At 44.2% G+C, this 17,500-nt stretch overlaps 1 protein-coding gene across 1 annotated transcript in view; it reads left to right on the top strand.

Moving 5' to 3' along the window:
• The window catches only part of LOC145416282 (lachesin-like), a 224,343-nt gene that overhangs the window by 174,134 nt on the left and 32,709 nt on the right, over window positions 1-17,500 (top strand). The window contains exon 4 of the mRNA XM_080285280.1: window positions 15,446-15,653. Coding sequence (XP_080141406.1) covers window positions 15,446-15,653 — 208 coding nt within the window. The remainder of the gene's footprint in view (window positions 1-15,445; window positions 15,654-17,500) is intronic.

The raw sequence follows: 17,500 nt of genomic DNA, 5'->3' as shown, positions 1-17,500 counted from the left end.
CTCCCCGTCTCTCCCCTCTCTTCCTCCCAACCTTGCCGTCTCACACCTCCACCAGCTTCCCACTTCGCCCCTCCCTCCCCGTCTCTCCCCTCTCTTCCTCCCAACCTTGCCGTCTCACACTTCCTCCTCTACGCATTCATTCTTCCTACTCCCTTCCCCCCCCCATCTTACACATCCCCCTCTCCTGTTCCTACCCTCTTGTCTCCTTCCCCACCTCCTCCCCCCATGCCTTCCCTCTCCCCTATCTTTCCCTCCAGACGCCTCCCTTCCCTGTTTCTCTTCTCCCTCACCCCTCCCCTTCTCCTGCTCCTAACCTTTTCCCCTCCCCCACCCTCCAATACAGCCTGCATCCACTACCTACCTCCTACACCCTCTCCTTCCCCCCCCCTCCTTCCTCTCTCTCTGTGTCCTCGTCTCCCAGTCTTTCCTCTCAATCTCTTTCCTCTCCCTTCTCACTCTGTCCCCTCCTTCTTTCCTCCTTCACCCCTCCACTGTTCCTAACCTCTGACCTCTCCCCCCACTCTCACCTCTTCCTCTTCCCTCTTCTTCTCTCCCCTATCTTCTCTTTTCAGTCTCCTCTCCTACAGAATCTCTCCCCTCATTCATCTCCTTGTTCTGCTTCTAACCTCTACCCTCTCCCCCTCACTCCCCCCATACCTTCGCCCCCCTCTCTCCTCTAGTCCTCCACCCCTCCTCCCTCCCCCTGCTCCCTCTCCCCACTCCCCAGCAGCTGCCCGGGGTGGATATTACCTCCAGGAATGATGGTGATGTAGTGTTTTTGACGCGGCTGTCACTCCCAACCTCACTCTCTTCTCCCAACCCTCCCTCCCCACCCCTCCACCATTCCCTCCATTCCCTCCACTGTCTCTCCACTCCCTCCACCCCCCCCCTCCATGTTTCCCTTCTGGCTTTCTTTTGCCCCTTCTTCTGCTCTCTTTCTGTCCCATTTCCACTTCGTCTTTCTCCCCACATCACACTTCATACCTATACCTTACTCTTCCCTCCCTCCCCCCAACCCCCTTCACCCCCTCCTGACCCCCTCCTCTCTCTCTCTCTCTCTCTCTGGTCTTTTCCTTTCGCACTTCCTCTTCCTCTTTTTCCACCACTTCCTCTTCCTTCTCCCACACCCCCAACCTTACTCTCTTCTTCTACCTTCCATCCCCATCCCCCCTCCTACCCCTTCATGCCCCCACCCTGATTATCTCTCTCCCCCTTCCCCTAACATCTTTCCCCCTACTACTCATCCTCTCGACCTTCCTTTTTCTCTTCCTCTCTTCCTACTCCTCTCTTTCTGCGCCTACTATTTTTTCCTTTCATCTCCCAAACTCTTTTCCGTCCCTCTAGTCCTTTCCTCCCAGTCCCCTCCCCCCACTCCCCTCCTCCGTTTTTCCTACTCCTCCTCTCGTTCTTCTTCCTCTCTTCCTTCTCTCTTCCAATATTCTTACTGCTCTCTTTCTACCCCTCCTCTCGTCCTCCTCTTTTTCTTCCATGCCCTCACCGTCACCCTCCTCTTCTCCCCCACTCATCCCCCCTTCCATTCTCCCCCACTAACCCTTCATTTGCCCCTTCCCTTCCCCTCTCCTTCATCTCTTCTTCTCCTTCCTCCTCTCTTCTGCTCCTGCTCCTCTCTTTCTCCCTCCTGTGTTTTCCTATCCTCAGTTTCTCGTCTCCTTCTTCCTGCTTTACTCTTCCTTCTTCCTCCTCCTTCCTTTACTTGTGATTCTTCCTATGTCCTCCCTTTCTTCAACGCTCCCTTCCTCCCTCCCTTTGCTCCCCTCCGCCCTTCCTCTAATTCTTCCTCCCTTCCTCCTCCATTCTTACCCCTCCTACTCTCGTTCTCCTTTCTTCCTACCCTCCTCCTTCCTCCCTTTTTTCCTACCTCTCCACTTTCCTTCCACTCCTCTCATATTTCTCCCTTTCTTACTCCATTTCTCCCCCCCCTCCTCCCCTCTTCCCCGCTTCTTCTCCCTCCTTCCGTTTTTTCCATCCCTCCTCCCCCCTCCCCTCCCCTTCCTCCCTTCTTCCTCATTCCCAGCCTCACTCTCCTTCCTCTTCCCCCCCCACATGACCCCCCCCCCATCACCCTCACTTGATCCTGCTGTCACTTTTGCCGTTATTCTTCCTCTCTTCCTCCCTCGCCTCCTCTTCCTCTCTTCCTCCCTCGCCTCCTCTTCCTCTCTTCCTCCCCTGTCTCCTCTTCCTCTGTTCTTCCTGCACCTCCTCTTCCTCTCTCACCTCTCCCTCTCTCTCTCTCTACTCTTCTCTTCCTCCCCATCTCTTCCTTCTCCCTTCCTCTTCTCTTCCCTCTCCACTTCCTCTCTCTCTCTTCCTTTCTGCTTCTTTCCCCCCTCCCCTTCTTCTCTTTCTCCTTTCCTCTCCATCTCTTCTTTCTCCTTCCTCCTCTCTTCTTCCTCAGTCCCTATTCCACCTCTCTTCCTTCCCTCTTTCCACCTCTTCCTCCTCTGTTCCTCCCTTTCTCTCCTTTTTTTTCTTTGCCCTCCTATACTTTGATTCTGTTTCTCTCCCTCCTCCTCCTCTTGCTCCTCCTTCTCTTCGTCTCCTCCTCCTCCTCTCCTTCCTTTATCCGCCCATCCTCCTTTCTTCCTCACGTCCTTCTATCCATCTACCATTCCTTCCGTCTTCCATCCTTCCTTCCTTCCGTCTTCTTCCTTTCTTTCCTCCGTCTTTCTTCCATTCCTTCTTTCCGTCTTCCTTCCTTCCTTCTTTCCGTCTTCCTTCCTTCCTTCCGTCTTCTTCTTTCCTTCCGCCTTCTTCCCTCCCTCCGACTTGCTTCCTTCCTTCCCTTCTTCTTCCTTCCTTCCCTTCTTCTTCCTTCCTTCTCTCCGTCTTCCTTCCTTCCTTCCTTCCGCCTTCTTCCCTCCCACCATCTTCCTTCCTTTCTTCCTTCTTTCCTTCCGTCTTCTACTTTCCTTCCGCCATCTTCCCTCCCTCCGTCTTCCTTCCTTCCTTCCCTTCTTCTTCCTTTATTCATTCCTTCTTTCCTTCCTTCCTTCCGCCTTCTTCCCTCCCTCCGTCTTCCTTCCCTTCTTCTTCCTTCCTTCTCTCAGTCTTCCTTCCTTCCTTCTGTCTTCTTCCTTCCTTCCGCCTTCTTCCCTCCCTCCGTCTTCCTTCCTTCCTTCCCTTCTTCTTCCTTTCTTCCTTCCGTCTTCTTCCTTCCTTCCGCCATCTTCCCTCCCTCCGTCTTCCTTCCTTCCTTCCCTTCTTCTACCTTTCTTCCTTCCCTCCCTCCGTCTTCCTTCCTTCCCTTCTTCTTCCTTATCTCCCTCCGTCTTCCTTCCTTCCTTCCCTTCTTCTTTCTTATCTCCCTCCGTCTTCCTTCCTTCCTTCCCTTCTTCTACCTTTCTTCCTTCCCTCCCTCCGTCTTCCTTCCTTCCGACTCATCAATCTTCAGGTCTCCTCCATCCTTCTTTCTCTCCTGGTTTTTATGCAGTCCTTTCGTTTTCATTATTCCTCCTCCTCCTCGTCCTCCTCCTCCTCGTCCTCCTCCTCCTTCGCCTCGCCCTCCTCCTCCTCCACCTCCTCCTCTTTGCTATCATTTCTTCTTCTTTCCTTCATCGTCGTCATCATTACCATCCTTGTCCTTCTCCTCCTCATCTTCTTCTTCCTCCTCCTCTTCCTCCTCCTCCTCTTATTATTATTATTATTATTATTATTATTATTATTATTATTATTTTCTTTTGCTCTGCTCACCTCTGCTTGAATCTCTCTCTCTCTCTCTCTCTCTCTCTCTCTCTCTCTCTCTCTCTCTCTCTCTCTCTCTAAAGCTAGTGTTAAATATAGGCATAGGTACAGATATGGGTCAGAGGAAGGCCATACAGACAGCGAGAGAGAGAGAGAGAGAGAGAGAGAGAGAGAGAGAGAGAGAGAGAGAGAGAGAGAGAGAGAGAGAGAGAGAGAGAGAGAGAGAGAGAGAGAGGTCGTATACTTAAAAGCTTTGTATGCTATTCCATATCTTTGCGATTGGCGCGTCTTCCAGTTGTGTTCCAGAATTTGTCCCATTTATAGCGACTGACGAGGCGTGGGGTGCGAATGATAAGCATGAAGGTACAAGAACAGTTATTTTTTACGGCATATCTCATTAACATTATCTAGGAAAGATTGGGAAAAACTTACTGCCAACTTTCCCATTTTCCAGCCACCGTACTGACGTGTAAAATCATAAACGTGAACGCCATGGTCTTCTTCAGCATTGAGACTAGTGCTGAGTACGATATAAGGCCCTAATACCCTTGTCTGAATCCCCTATCTGTCAATAAATGCCCAGAGTTTCAAATTAAAGGAAGATTTTTGTGTGTACTTATAGACTCCGTGAGGGTATAGACACCAGAAGACTTCCATTTAGGAGATCGAAAAAGGGACTCAACCGCCTTCCTCAACCCCCAAGACAATATCCTTAGGTTTCAAGATAAAGAAGTTGAATTTAGCAGGTGTAGGCCTTCGGAACTTGGCGTCAGTGTTAGGTGAGGGAATGTAGCCACCGAATCTGACTAGCAAAAGTATTCTAGCAGTTAAAGACAAGGATAGAGAAGCAGGAAAGAGAGAGAGGAATGGACAGAAAGGGTTAGGTGCAGTGAGGGTACGAGAGACAAAGTGAGGGGAGGGGAGGTGAGGGAAGGAGAAAGAAGAGGAGAGGTGGGATGAATAAGGAGAAAGGCCGAAAGGATTTACAGTGAGATGAGACTGTAACATGAGGGAGGGTGGGGACAGGATGTGAGATGAAGTGAGTTAAGTGAAAGGAACAAGACAAGACAGGAGGGCTGGGCAAAGGAGGAGAGAGTAGGAGGAGAAAGGGGGTGAGTAGTACAGTAAGACGCCCGGCATGAAAAGAAAAACAAGCCATTAAACGAGGGGTGACGGAGATGGCTGAGCGCGCCCTGTCAACAGCTGATGGCAGAAGACGCGGGCAGTGACGTCATCAATGTAAACACAAGCACGTGGTTTCCCAGAGAGCCCGGGACTTTCACAAAGAGCGAATTAAAACACGGTCCTTGCCTGTGTTTTGTGACTGTTTCTTCCTTCCTTTCTTACTCTGAATTTGGTGTCCTAAACTTTTTTCTTGCTACTGTTTATTTTCATGTAGCTTTTTTGTTGTTAATAATATTCTACTGCAAAATATAATAATATGAATGGAAATAACGATGAATGTACTACTACACTGCTACTGCTCTTACCACTACTATTATTATCATTATTATTAATATTATTATTATTATTATTATTATTAAACTTCTGTTGTCATCATCATCTGTCTGATGGTGATGAGGACAGTGAATTCGGTGACCCAGGTCTTGATCTTATGACACCAAATCTGTTTCATCAGTAAGGCTGAAAATACAGTAATGCAGTGTTAGATACTGATCTGCCCGGGGAGTCTGCTGAATTGTTGGGGTCAAGATTGAGAGAGAAAAAAAAAAACTAGCTCCAGGAACAACACTTTCTTTCTTCAGAGCCAGGCCAGGGGATTTATTGCAGTTCTTTAAAATGGAGGATGAATTTGTACTTTGTGAAGATGAATGGAGACTCTTTACTGATCGCTTAAAGAGAAGCCTCACGTGTGTTTTACTACATAATGGAAATAAAATCTGCTTTAGTTCCAACAGGCCATTCAGTTCATCTTAACGAATGCTATGAAAATTAGAAGAAAGAAATGGAAACAAATAAAATACAAAAAAAACAGCAGGATTATTTGCAGGAATACAGAAGTGTTGTCAATGATTCTGGGAAAGGAAGGTGGCTATACCAAAATTATCTGTTTTTATAGGTTTAAGGGACGGTAGTTGTAGTGGTGGGTGACAGAGTGACTTGGAGGCGTTTTGTCTGCGGCCACCCTTTGCGGGATTAGGGCGTCGGGCTATAGATAGATAGATAGACAGTTGTAGTGCAAGGAGTCAACACTGGCTACAAGTGTGGCCGAAAAATAATATCGCATTTGGAGACAAAAACATTATGACTGATGCTTTAGTTACTCCAGAGATAATCCTGCTTCATCAGTGCACACTAAGCTTGGTCTGACGAAGCAATTTGTGAAAGTTTGGGGTAAATGAGGACGCTGTTTTGAATACCTGTGTTCAAAATTTAATATACTGTGTTCAAAATTAAATACCTGTGTTCAAAATTTAATACCTGTGTTCAAAATTCAATACCTGCGTTCAAAATTCAATACCTGTGTTCAAAATTTAATATATTCTGTGTTCAAAATTCAATACCTGTGTTCAAAATTAAATACCTGTGTTCAAAATTTAATACCTGTGTTCAAAATTTAATACCTGTGTTCAAAATTTAATACCTGTGTTCAAAATTAAATACCTGCGTTCAAAATTTAATATAGTGTTCAAAATTTAATACCTGTGTTCAAAATTCAATACCTGTGTTCAAAATTTAATACCTGTGTTCAAAATTTAATACCTGTGATCAAAATTTAATACCTGTTTTCAAAATTAAATACCTGTGTTCAAAATTAAATACCTGTGTTACAAATTTAATACCTGTGTTCAAAATTAAATACCTGTGTTCAAAATTTAATACCTGTGTTCAAAATTTAATACCTGTGTTCAAAATTTAATACCTGTGTTCAAAATTCAATACCTGTGTTCAAAATTTAATACCTGTGTTCAAAATTTAATACCTGTGTTCAAAATTCAATACCTGTGTTCAAAATTTAATACCTGTGTTACCAATTTAATACCTGTGTTCAAAATTAAATACCTGTGTTCAAAATTTAATACCTGTGTTACAAATTTAATACCTGTGTTCAAAATTCCATGCAATAACAAATGAAAAACTGAAAGATGATAAATTTCTTGACCTTCAGGTAAGACGAACTCCATAAATCACAGAAAAGGAAATTCACTCCGCAGCAGTACTCCATTTTAAAAATATTACAATACTTTTTCAACTCGGGTTTTATGGTATCAATTGACGTCCTACGCTGATTCTTACTTTATTACTGAATTCAGCACCTTCAAAATATCTTAGATCAATACCTCTTTTCAAATCAACACGATTTTCTTCCAGGATGCAGGGTTGTGTAAAAATCATCTTCATTATCATCATCACCATCATCATCATCATCATCATCATCATCATCATTATCATCATCACTATCCCGACCTCCTTTCCCACCGTAGGGCAGGGGGAGGAAATAATAATAATAATAATAATAATAATAATAATAATAACGATAAATGTATAGATTAGGTGAAGGTGTAATACAGAAGGGATAAAGCCATTACAATATTCTCAGTAATAATACCATACGTAATATTTATGGGTTTTAATTCTTCGCTATCTCTCCTTGGAATCTTACACACAGACGTATCATATACAAATAAACAATAATTTCTTTTTCCTTTTATTTTTGGTCTGTTCCTAATATCTGTGTGTGTGTGTGTGTGTGTGTGTGTGTGTGTGTGTGTGTGTGTGTGTGTGTGTGTGTGTGTGTGTGTGTGTGTGTGTGTGTTATTCAGCTGAGAGTGGGTCATAGGAGCCTGTGAGTGTTAATACTTCTTGTGTTTGGAATGGAATAAAAAAACTGTGCACTGAAAAATGACAAAGTTGAGAGAGACGTGTTTTTCGGCCTTGTTAAAAAAGAGTTTGGGAGTTTTAATGCTCTCTCTCTCTCTCTCTCTCTCTCTCATTAAATTTCTTTAGTCGGAATTGTGGTGTCTGTCTTGTAACCTATTCTCTCTCTCTCTCTCTCTCTCTCTCTCTCTCTCTCTCTCTCTCTCTCTCAGGTGGAAAAAACCAAGGATAGGCCTCTTTCGTGTCTCTTTTCCGGCCCCCCCAAGAAATCCATAGATATTTATGCTGACTCAAATCCCATTAATAAAACTGACCACAAAACCTAATGGGGATTTATTTTGGAATTAATGGGGCCATGAATGGGGAGGAGGGGGAGATTTTTTTTCCATATATTTATTTATTTATTTATTTTTTATATCAATGGGATTTTTTTTTTAATCATTTTTTTTCCTGAGTTGTGTGTGTGTGTGTGTGTGTGTGTGTGTGTGTGTGTGTGTGTGTGTGTGTGTGTGTGTGTACTTTTTTCTCTAGCTAGATGATTTCACTCAGCTCTGGAGAGAGAGAGAGATTTCGAACTGGGGGGAGGGGGGGTTGACCGAGCCATCATTAACCCTCTGACTACTAAAATCGCCTCCTAATTTGGGGGGAAAATCGTCTGGTAGGAGAAAAAGATAAAAGATAATATTAAGTTCTCTGGGTAAAGGGTTGAATTTCCAGGCCTGTAGCTCTTCAGTCCGAGGATACAGATTTGAGAGAGAGAGAGAGAGAGAGAGAGAGAATCAATAACTCTAGGTCATCAGATATTAAGTTTATTTAGAAGCGGACAAATCTCTCTCTCTCTCTCTCTTCCTCCTTTCTATCTATCTATCTGTCTATCTATCTATCTTCCTTTATATGTCTGTGTCGATCAATCTACCTATCTCTGTGTATCTGTCTGTCTGTCTATCTAGGCATCCAGCCATCTATCTATCCATCTACCTATCTGTCTACCTCTACCAATCCATCTACCTCAAAGCTGTTAAACCTATCACACCATCTGTCAGGCACACACACACACACACACACACACACACACACACACACATACATACACACACACACATACATACACACACACACACACACACACACACACACACACACAATAATTACACACAAATATATATATTACAAAAATTCTCCCACGCGCGTGCCCCCCTTTTTGAGTACATTTGCATATCTCCAAAATTTTCACTGGCTTTCGGACAATTTCTATATATTACACAAACAATACACCCACCCATACATTGCCACACGCTTCCTTCCCTCCTCCTCCTCCTCCTCCTCCTCCTCTTCCTCCTCCTCCTCCTACTGCGTTCTTCCTTATATATCATTCGAGTTTATTTTTCTCACTTCTCCTCTCCTTTCCTCTTTTCCTGCCTCCTCTTCTCTCTTTTCCTCGTCTCTATTCTCTCCTCTCCTCTCCTCTTGCCTCGTCTTGTCTCTTATGATTTTTTCTCCACTATTCTCCTCTCTAACACCCTTTTTCCTGGTCTCCTGTCCTTTCCACTTCTCTTAGCTCCTCTCCTGCCCTCTCCTCTTCTCTTCATTACTTTCCTTTCCTCTTCTCTCCATTTCTTTCCTCTCCTCTTCATTTATTTCCCCTCCTCTCCTTTCCTCTTCTCTTCCTTTCCTCTCCTCTCCTTCCCTCTTCTCTTCCTTTCCTCTCCTCTCCTTTCCTCTTCTCTTCCTTTCCTCTCCTCTCCTTTCCTCCTCTCTCCTCTCCTTTCCTCTTCACCATTTTTTCCTCTCTTCTCCTTTTCTCTTCTCTTCCTTTCCACTCCTCTCCTCTAATTTCCTCGTCACTTCATTTCTTTCCTCTCCTCTCCTTTCCTCTTCTCCATTTCTTTCCTCTCTTCTCCTTTTCTCTTCTCTTCCTTTCCACTCCTCTCCTCCAATTTCCTCTTCACTTCATTTCTTTCCTCTCCTCTCCTTTCCTCTTCCCTTCTCTCCTTTCCTCTTCCCTTCTCTCCTTTCCTCTTCCCTTCTCTTCTTTCCTCTTCTCTTCTCTCCTCTTCTTTCTTCTCCTCTCTTACAAAGGGGTATAAAGGAAAGCCAACAGCAACCGAGCTATAAGTCTTTTGGAGCTGTTAATAAAGGGTAGGTTAATATTACTATTATTATTTTAGGAAGTAAAGACAGTGGTAGAAAAGGAGGAGTTTCTCTAACCTAGATTTATTATTATTATTATTATTATTATTATTATTATTACTACTACTACTACTACTACTACTATTATTATTATTATTATTATTATTATTATTATTATTATTATTATCATCATCGTTATTATCATCATTATCATCATCATCAATTTAAGACAACATGGCCTGGGGAAATACATGCATTTGTACACACACACACGCACGCACACACACACACACACACACACACGTAAATTATTCTCTCTCTCTCTCCCTCCCTCCCTCTCTCTCTCTCTCTCTCTCTCTCTCTCTCTCCAGTACCCTTTTTTCACTCACCTCTTCCCCTCTCACGTCTCCTCCAGATCTGGTCTTTATCTCACTCTAACTTCATGAGAGAGAGAGAGAGAGAGAGAGAGAGAGAGAGAGAGAGAGAGAGAGAGAAAGAGAGAGAATTGAAACATAAATCATTTTCCTCTCGTCTTCAGATGTAAGGTGTATGGAAGAGACAAGAGAAAAATAGATGGTGAACAGGATTGCTAGGCAGGAAGATGGAAGGAAGGAAAGAAGGAAAGACGGGAAGGAAGGAGAGAACTGAGGAAGGAAGGGACTAAGGAAAGAAGAGAAGAAAGGAGGAAGGAAGGAAGGGAAAGGAGAAAGGAAAGGAGGAAGGAAAGAAGGAAGAGAAAGGAGAAAGAAAGTAAAAAACTAAGGAAGGAAGGAAGGAAGGGAAAGGAGGAAGAAAGGAAAGAACTGAGGAAAGAAGGGAGGAAGGAGAGAAGAAAGGAAAGAAGGGAAAGAAGGAGGAAGGAAAGAAAGAAGGGAAAGAAGGAGGAAGGAAAGAAGGGATGAAAGGAGGAAGGAATTACGAAAGTTTAGAATAAAAGTAGGAAGAGAGAAAAAGTAGGCATAAAAGATAAAAGAGAAATGACATAGAACGGTAGAATGAGAAAATGACCCATATGACCTTGACCTCTGACCCCTTGACCTTGTTGACCTAATCTGTTCATTGCCCCTTCATACTGGTTTACTGACAAAAGTTTGGTGGAAATCCGTCGAGGGGTTTAGGAAATATCGCTCTCTGAAGGATAAAATAAGTCGACCTCATATGACCTTGATCTTTGACCCCATGACCTTGTTGACCTAATCACTTCGTTGCCCCTTCATACTGTTTTACTGACAAAAGTTTGGTCGAAATCCGTGGAGGGGTTCAGGGGATATCGCGCCCACAAAGACTGTTACGTACGCACGGACCACGCTCGCACGGACGGACAGATCAATCGCTTCATGCTTCCTCTATTATACGTGGGCGAAAGCATAAAAAGAGGCAGATACATATTAGTCGAGGAGAGAAGAGAAGAGGAATGAGAAAAGGAGGAAACAGAAGGGAAAATGTGCAGGATGAGAAGAAAAGAAGACGGAGACGAAAAGGAGAATGAGAGGGAGTACAAGATGAAAGTGTAACAGAGAGAGAGAGAGAGAGAGAGAAAGAGAGAGGGAGGGAGGGAGGGAGGGAGGGAGGGGGGTAAGAAGGGAGACTGATTTCATAACTGTTTCGAGCCCTCTCTCTCTCTCTCTCATCATTTTGTCTTCGCTCTCTCACTTTCTCCTCTCTCCCTCTCCTTTCCTATCTCCCATCCTTCCATTCATTCCTTTTCCCTGTTCGCTCATCCTTCTCTCTCTCCCTCCTCTTTAACCCTCCTCTCTTTTTTTCCTCTCTCTCCCTTCCTTCCTCCCTCCCTCTCTCCCTCCCTCCATCATTCTCTCTCAGCTTCTCTCATTTTTTAAAACTCTCCATAACCACCCCTTATGCTTTCTCCTTCATCCACTCCCATTTACTTCTTCTCTTCCTTCTCTCCCTCTCTCTTTCACCCTTATCCTCTCTCTCTTTCTCTCCTTCCTCCCTCTTTCCCCTCCTCCTTCTCTCCCTTTTCCTCCCTTTGTCTCTCACTTTCCTTCCATCATTTCAGTTTGTCTTTCTCTTCCAGTTGCCGTCTCTCCCTCCTTCCCTCCCCCTTTCTCATCTTTTATTTTCTCTCCCTCTCCCTCCTTCCTTCTTTCTCTCCCATTTTCTCTCTTCCTGCCCTCCAATTTCTCTCCCTCCCTCCCTCCCTTCGACTTCCTCTATCAGGTTCATTTTCTTTCCTCCCATCTCATTTCATTCCACACACACCTCCTCATTTTCACTTTCCTACCCTTTTTCGCTCTCCCCTCCGATTTTCTCCAACTTTCTCTCCCTCCCTCTCCCCCTCCTTCTCTCCCTCCCCGCGTGGGTGAACTGCGTGCGTGCGTGGGGTCGCGTGGAGTGACAGAGGAGTGCGGCAGGGTGACATGTGGTTGGTTGGGGGTGATGCTGGTGAGAATATATGAGTTACCCCCTCACTTCTGACATTCCCTTAACCCTCTCTCTCTCTCTCTCTCTCTCTCTCTCTCTCTCTCTCTCTCTCTCTCTCTCTCTACCACACACACACACACACACACACATACAGAGAGAGAGAGAGAGAGAGAGAGAGAGAGAGAGAAACTAATGGACATAAGCCTTCAAAATTTTCCCATGCAAGGAAAAAAAAAAAAGACGCGTTCGAGATGCCTTGTCACACAGAGAAACTGGTGGTCATAGGCAGAGGGAAAAACAGATAAGACAGTTCCAGAGTTGACCATTTGTGTATAAGAAGATGGTGGATTGAGGGACTAAGAGAATCAATTATCGCTTGCACTTGAGAGACGGCTAGATAAGGAGTCAGAGTGTGTTGTTAGACGGGTGCTGCGTGACCTCCGTGATGGGGAAGGAATACAGGCAATGTTAAAAAAGAATAGTGACCAGAGTCTGAGCGGTAAACGACTGAATGATAGATGTAGAGCGAGTGGTCGATAGATAAATGGACAGATTGATGGATAAGTAAACAGATAGATAGGTAGGTAGATGGATGGATGGATGGATAGACATATACATAGATGGATAAATAGAGACAGGGTAATTAGAAGAAATATTAAGAGAAAAGGTGTAGGAATATGTAACTAAAGAAAGCAGGAAGGAGGAAATGAAGGAAGGAACGAAGAAGGAAGGACAAGAAAGAAGAGAGACACAAGGAGGGAGGGAGGAGGGAAGGAGGTAAGAAGGGGAGGGAGAAAGAAAATATAGCCGCAGGGAGGAGAGGAGAGGAGGGAGGGAGGGAGGGAAGGAGGAAGAGAGTGGAAGGGTAAGGGAGGAAGGAAATGAGTGGAAAGTAAGGAAGGGTAGAAAGGAGGGAGGGAGGAGGGGAGAAAGGGAGTGCAGGGAGGAGGGAGGAACACAGTGTATGGATGGAGGAAAGGACGGAGGGAGGAAGAGAGTGAGGGAGAGAAGACAGGCTCAATAATGAAAAAATAAAGAAGATAGCAGTCGGGAAGAAATAAAGAAAAAAAGAAAAGAGAATGGGGAAGGATAAAAGCAGGAAGGAGGAAGGGAGAGGCTGGGGAGAAGAAAATAGAAGGAAAGAAAGAAGGGAGGAAGGAAACAGGTGAGGGAAGGAGGAAGGAAGGAAACAGAAAGAAAGAAAAGGAAAGAGGAAGAAAATTGAACGTGAGAGAAGGAAGGAAGGAGTTTGGCGAGGTCAAGATGAACAGCGAAAGAGGAAGGAAGAAAGGAAGGAAGGAGGGAAGGAAGGAAGGAACAATGGAAGACAGAGTAAAAGGAGTAAGGAAGTGAAAAAGTAATATGAAGAAAGGTAGGAAGGAAGAAAGGAAGGAAAACAAGGTTGAAAGGAAGAAGAAAGAAATGGATTTATGAAAAACAAAGAAGGAATGTTGTGTGGGAAGGAGAAAAGGAAGGAAAGAAGGAAGGAAGGAAGGAGGAGAGGGAGGGAATGATGGGATATTCATAGATTGATTGTATGGCCGTGTGTGTGTGTGTGTGTGTGTGTGTGTGTGTGTGTGTGTGTGTGTGTGTGTGTGTGTGTGTGTGTGTGTGTGTGTCGGTGTTTACGTGTTCTCAGCCTCAGCAAACTAATGAACAAAACTTTCCTCATCAATTTACGTGTATTAGTCACTTACACCACACACACAAGTGCACACATACACACGCACATGTACACACGACGCCCCACCACACACACACACACACACACACACACACACACACACACACACACACACACACACACACACACACACACACACACACACACACACACACACACACACACACACACACACACACACACACACACACACACACACACACACACTAGTATACACATTCAAATACTCATATATGTATTGCATATCCTTCAATAACATTTCTCTCTCTCTCTCTCTCTCTCTCTCTCTCTCTCTCTCTCTCTCTCTCTCTCTCAACTGTTCCTGCACTAACATTTATTTTAAACTCACCGCCTCCACACCAACACCCACACATGCTATCTCCAAACACACACACACACACACACACACACACACACACACACACACACACACACACACACACACACACACACGCGCGCACACACACACACACACACACATACACACACACACATTTGGTGCTGGAGGGTCGCCTTCGTGTGGTGTCGCTGATACAACCTGACGGCTGCACTGCCCGGTTAGAAAAACATCCGTCCATCTTCCCCGAAAGGAGGATGGTGGGCTAAAGGGAAGGTCAGTTTAAGCCTGTATTCCCCTTCAAATCAACGTAGGGTCACAACAACAACAGCAACAACAACAAACAGCTTGTTCATCAACATCATCAACAACAACAATAGCATCATCATCATCAACAGCATCATCATCAACAACAACAACAGCAACAATAGCATCATCATCATCAACAACAGCAACAACAACAAACAGCTTCTTCATCAACATCATCAACAACAACAATAGCATCATCATCATCAACAGCATCATCATCAACAACAACAACAGCAACAATAGCATCATCACCATCAACAACAAAAACAGCATCATCAACAACAACAGCATCATCATCATCAACAACAGCCTCATCAACAACAACAACAACATTAACACATTTATAACTTGGGACTTTCATCACTTCAGTTAAAACCTAATTATTTTTGTGGTACCATGAGGAAGCATAAACGGCACATTGTAGTGAAGAGGTAAGCCTGGTCGATTGCAGGCTGATTACCCCTCCCCCTTTTTTTTCAGTCTACCATCCACCCTGAACCTGCCCCCTCCCCCTATTTTTTGCAGTCTGCCATTCTCCTTTCGGGTAATAAGGAGGGATGTGGGAGATCTGTGGGGACGTGCAGAGATAATGTTATATGCTTTTGGATACAGAACATATTGCTGAGTAGTTCACATCTTTGTCCTCGGCTTCAGAATGTAAAGGACTGCAGGAGTAACCTCACTTTTACCGCTGACTTGACACTGATTTCTCTATTACTGTGATGTCATTTGTTATCATTCTGCCACAGACGATAATATCCAGCTTATATTCTTGTCACCATCAGACGATTATATTCAAACTGAGAGATACAGTGAACTTGAGTGATCAGATTATGAACTAACATAATCCCCGTTATATTAGAGAGTTCCCCTAAGCTTTACAGAACTGCATGGAGACAGCAAAATTAAACTAAAGACACATCCTCTGCCCCAAGTGGTCATCATATTTGGGCCAAACTTGGATTCATTCTTGTATTTGATGTTCATTTCCTCACTCCCCAGTCACAAGATGGGATAATTAAGAACACCCAGACTCACCTCCATGACTCTTCTTTCAGGTGGGATGGCTCAAAGTGGACTCACAGACGATCCTGAGTCTACAGAAAAGGGTGGTGACGCACAACACCCGCATCTCCGTAACACATGACGAGCACCGAACCTGGAGTCTTCACATCCGTCAGGTCAAGGAGGCTGACAGCGGCTGCTACATGTGCCAGATCAACACCAAGATTATGAAGAACCAAGTGGGCTGCATCACGGTTCATGGTGAGTACTGGGATGCAGAGACATTTCATTTTTCAGAGGTATATAGGAAACATTAGCAGGGGCACCCGGTGTTGCCCGGGACATAAAAACGAACACTCTAATCCTCGTTGTTCTAGTTCAATCTTTCTTTCTACTCCAGAAAGACCATGTACCTCTTATGCTTCTGAAGAGGGATTATAAGAGGTCCAGGAACTTTCTATTTCAGTTTTTGCAGACTAACGCACAGTATTTGTGCACACTTGTTTACTGTTACCGGTGACCTCAAATGACCTCGGAGGTCAAGCTCACACAGCCTATGTCCGAACTGGAGGTCATGTGAAGTCTCCATGCCAAAAATTGGGCTGTTGGGTCCAGTCGTTCGAGCGTGTATTACCGGTGACCTCAAATGACCTCCGACCCGTGAACTCAAATGATCTCGGGGTCAACCTCACATAGGCCTATTGTATGTCCGAACTGTGAGTCTCCATGACTGGGCTGCAGGGCTACCTAGCTTTGCCCGGGCCAAAAAGGTGAACTCTCTACCGCTGACCTCAAGTAATCCAGATCTGAACTCTGACCCCCCTCAAACCATCTTGGTCACCCTGATTCAGAATATGTAAGGGTCTGGGGGTCTGTCGCCCTTGCTTTTGGCGTGATAGACGGACAAATAAACAAACGAACAAACAAACAGCGCGGGTCTTTTATACCGGTATATATAGATTAGGTGATGTTAGGAAAGGTTCAAGAATATCTGAGTGAATGACTAACCTTGTACCGTAACAACACAGACCATTGTCCTGGAACAACACTATTTAACTCAAATCTCTAAAGGGCAAAATCATATGTAAATAGCTAAGTATAATAGGTTAATAATTTCCCAAAGTTAATGGATTAAGATGACATAGTTTACCTGTAGATAAGACTTCCCCCAAGGTTGATATCAAGTTAAAAACATGAAAATAATGCAAATACACAGAAACATACATAATGAATCCGCAGAGAGAGAGACAGACAGACAGACCAGATTCTGCAATATTAGTAAATTCTAATCTGATGAGCGAGTGAGTGGGGTTCATGTGTCAAAGGTCAGGAGGGAAGGTGAGGTGAAATCATGAAAGGTCGTGGAAGGTCAAATTTATCCCTTTGAAAAAAAAAGAGGGGGGGTTTACATATGACTCTTGCTACACTACACTCCCTCATTCAACACAGGGAGAACCTTTATTCCCCAGACAGAAATAAGTTTAATCTCCCTTTTTTTCGATAATGTCTTCTGTTCACTTTGCACCACAGCCACTTGCTTTCAACCAACTGAAGGGGCGTCATCGTACTGAAGGGGTTAGAGGCACTATCCATGAACACAAAAACCTAAGTGCGAGTTGTCTTTCACTACGAGGACGCCCTTTTTATTTGCGCCCTTTGTACTTACGCCCTTTAAATTTTCTCTTTACTTACGCCCTTTTCATTTACGCCCTTTTAGTTAACGCCCTTGTAATTTACGCCCTTTTAATGATCGCCCTTTTTATTTCCGCCATTTTAATTTACGCCCTTTAAATTTGCAACAATTTAATTTACGCCCTTCTTATTTGCGCCCTTTTAAGCCCTTTTTATTTACGTCCTAAGTACAAATGGTCTGAAGAAATACACATCGTCCTCGTGCTGATGAGGTTGGGCAAATGTAAAGTGTGTAAGTAAATATAAAGTGTGTAAGTAGACATATAAAGTGTGTAAGTAGGCAAATGTAAAGTGTGTAAGTAAATATAAAGTGTGTAAGTAGACATATGAAGTGTGTAGGTAGGCAAATGTAAAGTGTGTAAGTAAGCAAATGTAAACTGTGTAAGTATGCAAATATAAAGTGTGTATGAAGGCAA

Source organism: Coenobita brevimanus, chromosome 105, assembly GCF_032717465.1.
Source record: "Coenobita brevimanus isolate Jiangsu-jjx chromosome 105, ASM3271746v2, whole genome shotgun sequence".
NCBI lineage: Eukaryota > Metazoa > Arthropoda > Malacostraca > Decapoda > Coenobitidae > Coenobita > Coenobita brevimanus.
This window is presented reverse-complemented; position numbering and strand designations above follow the sequence as displayed.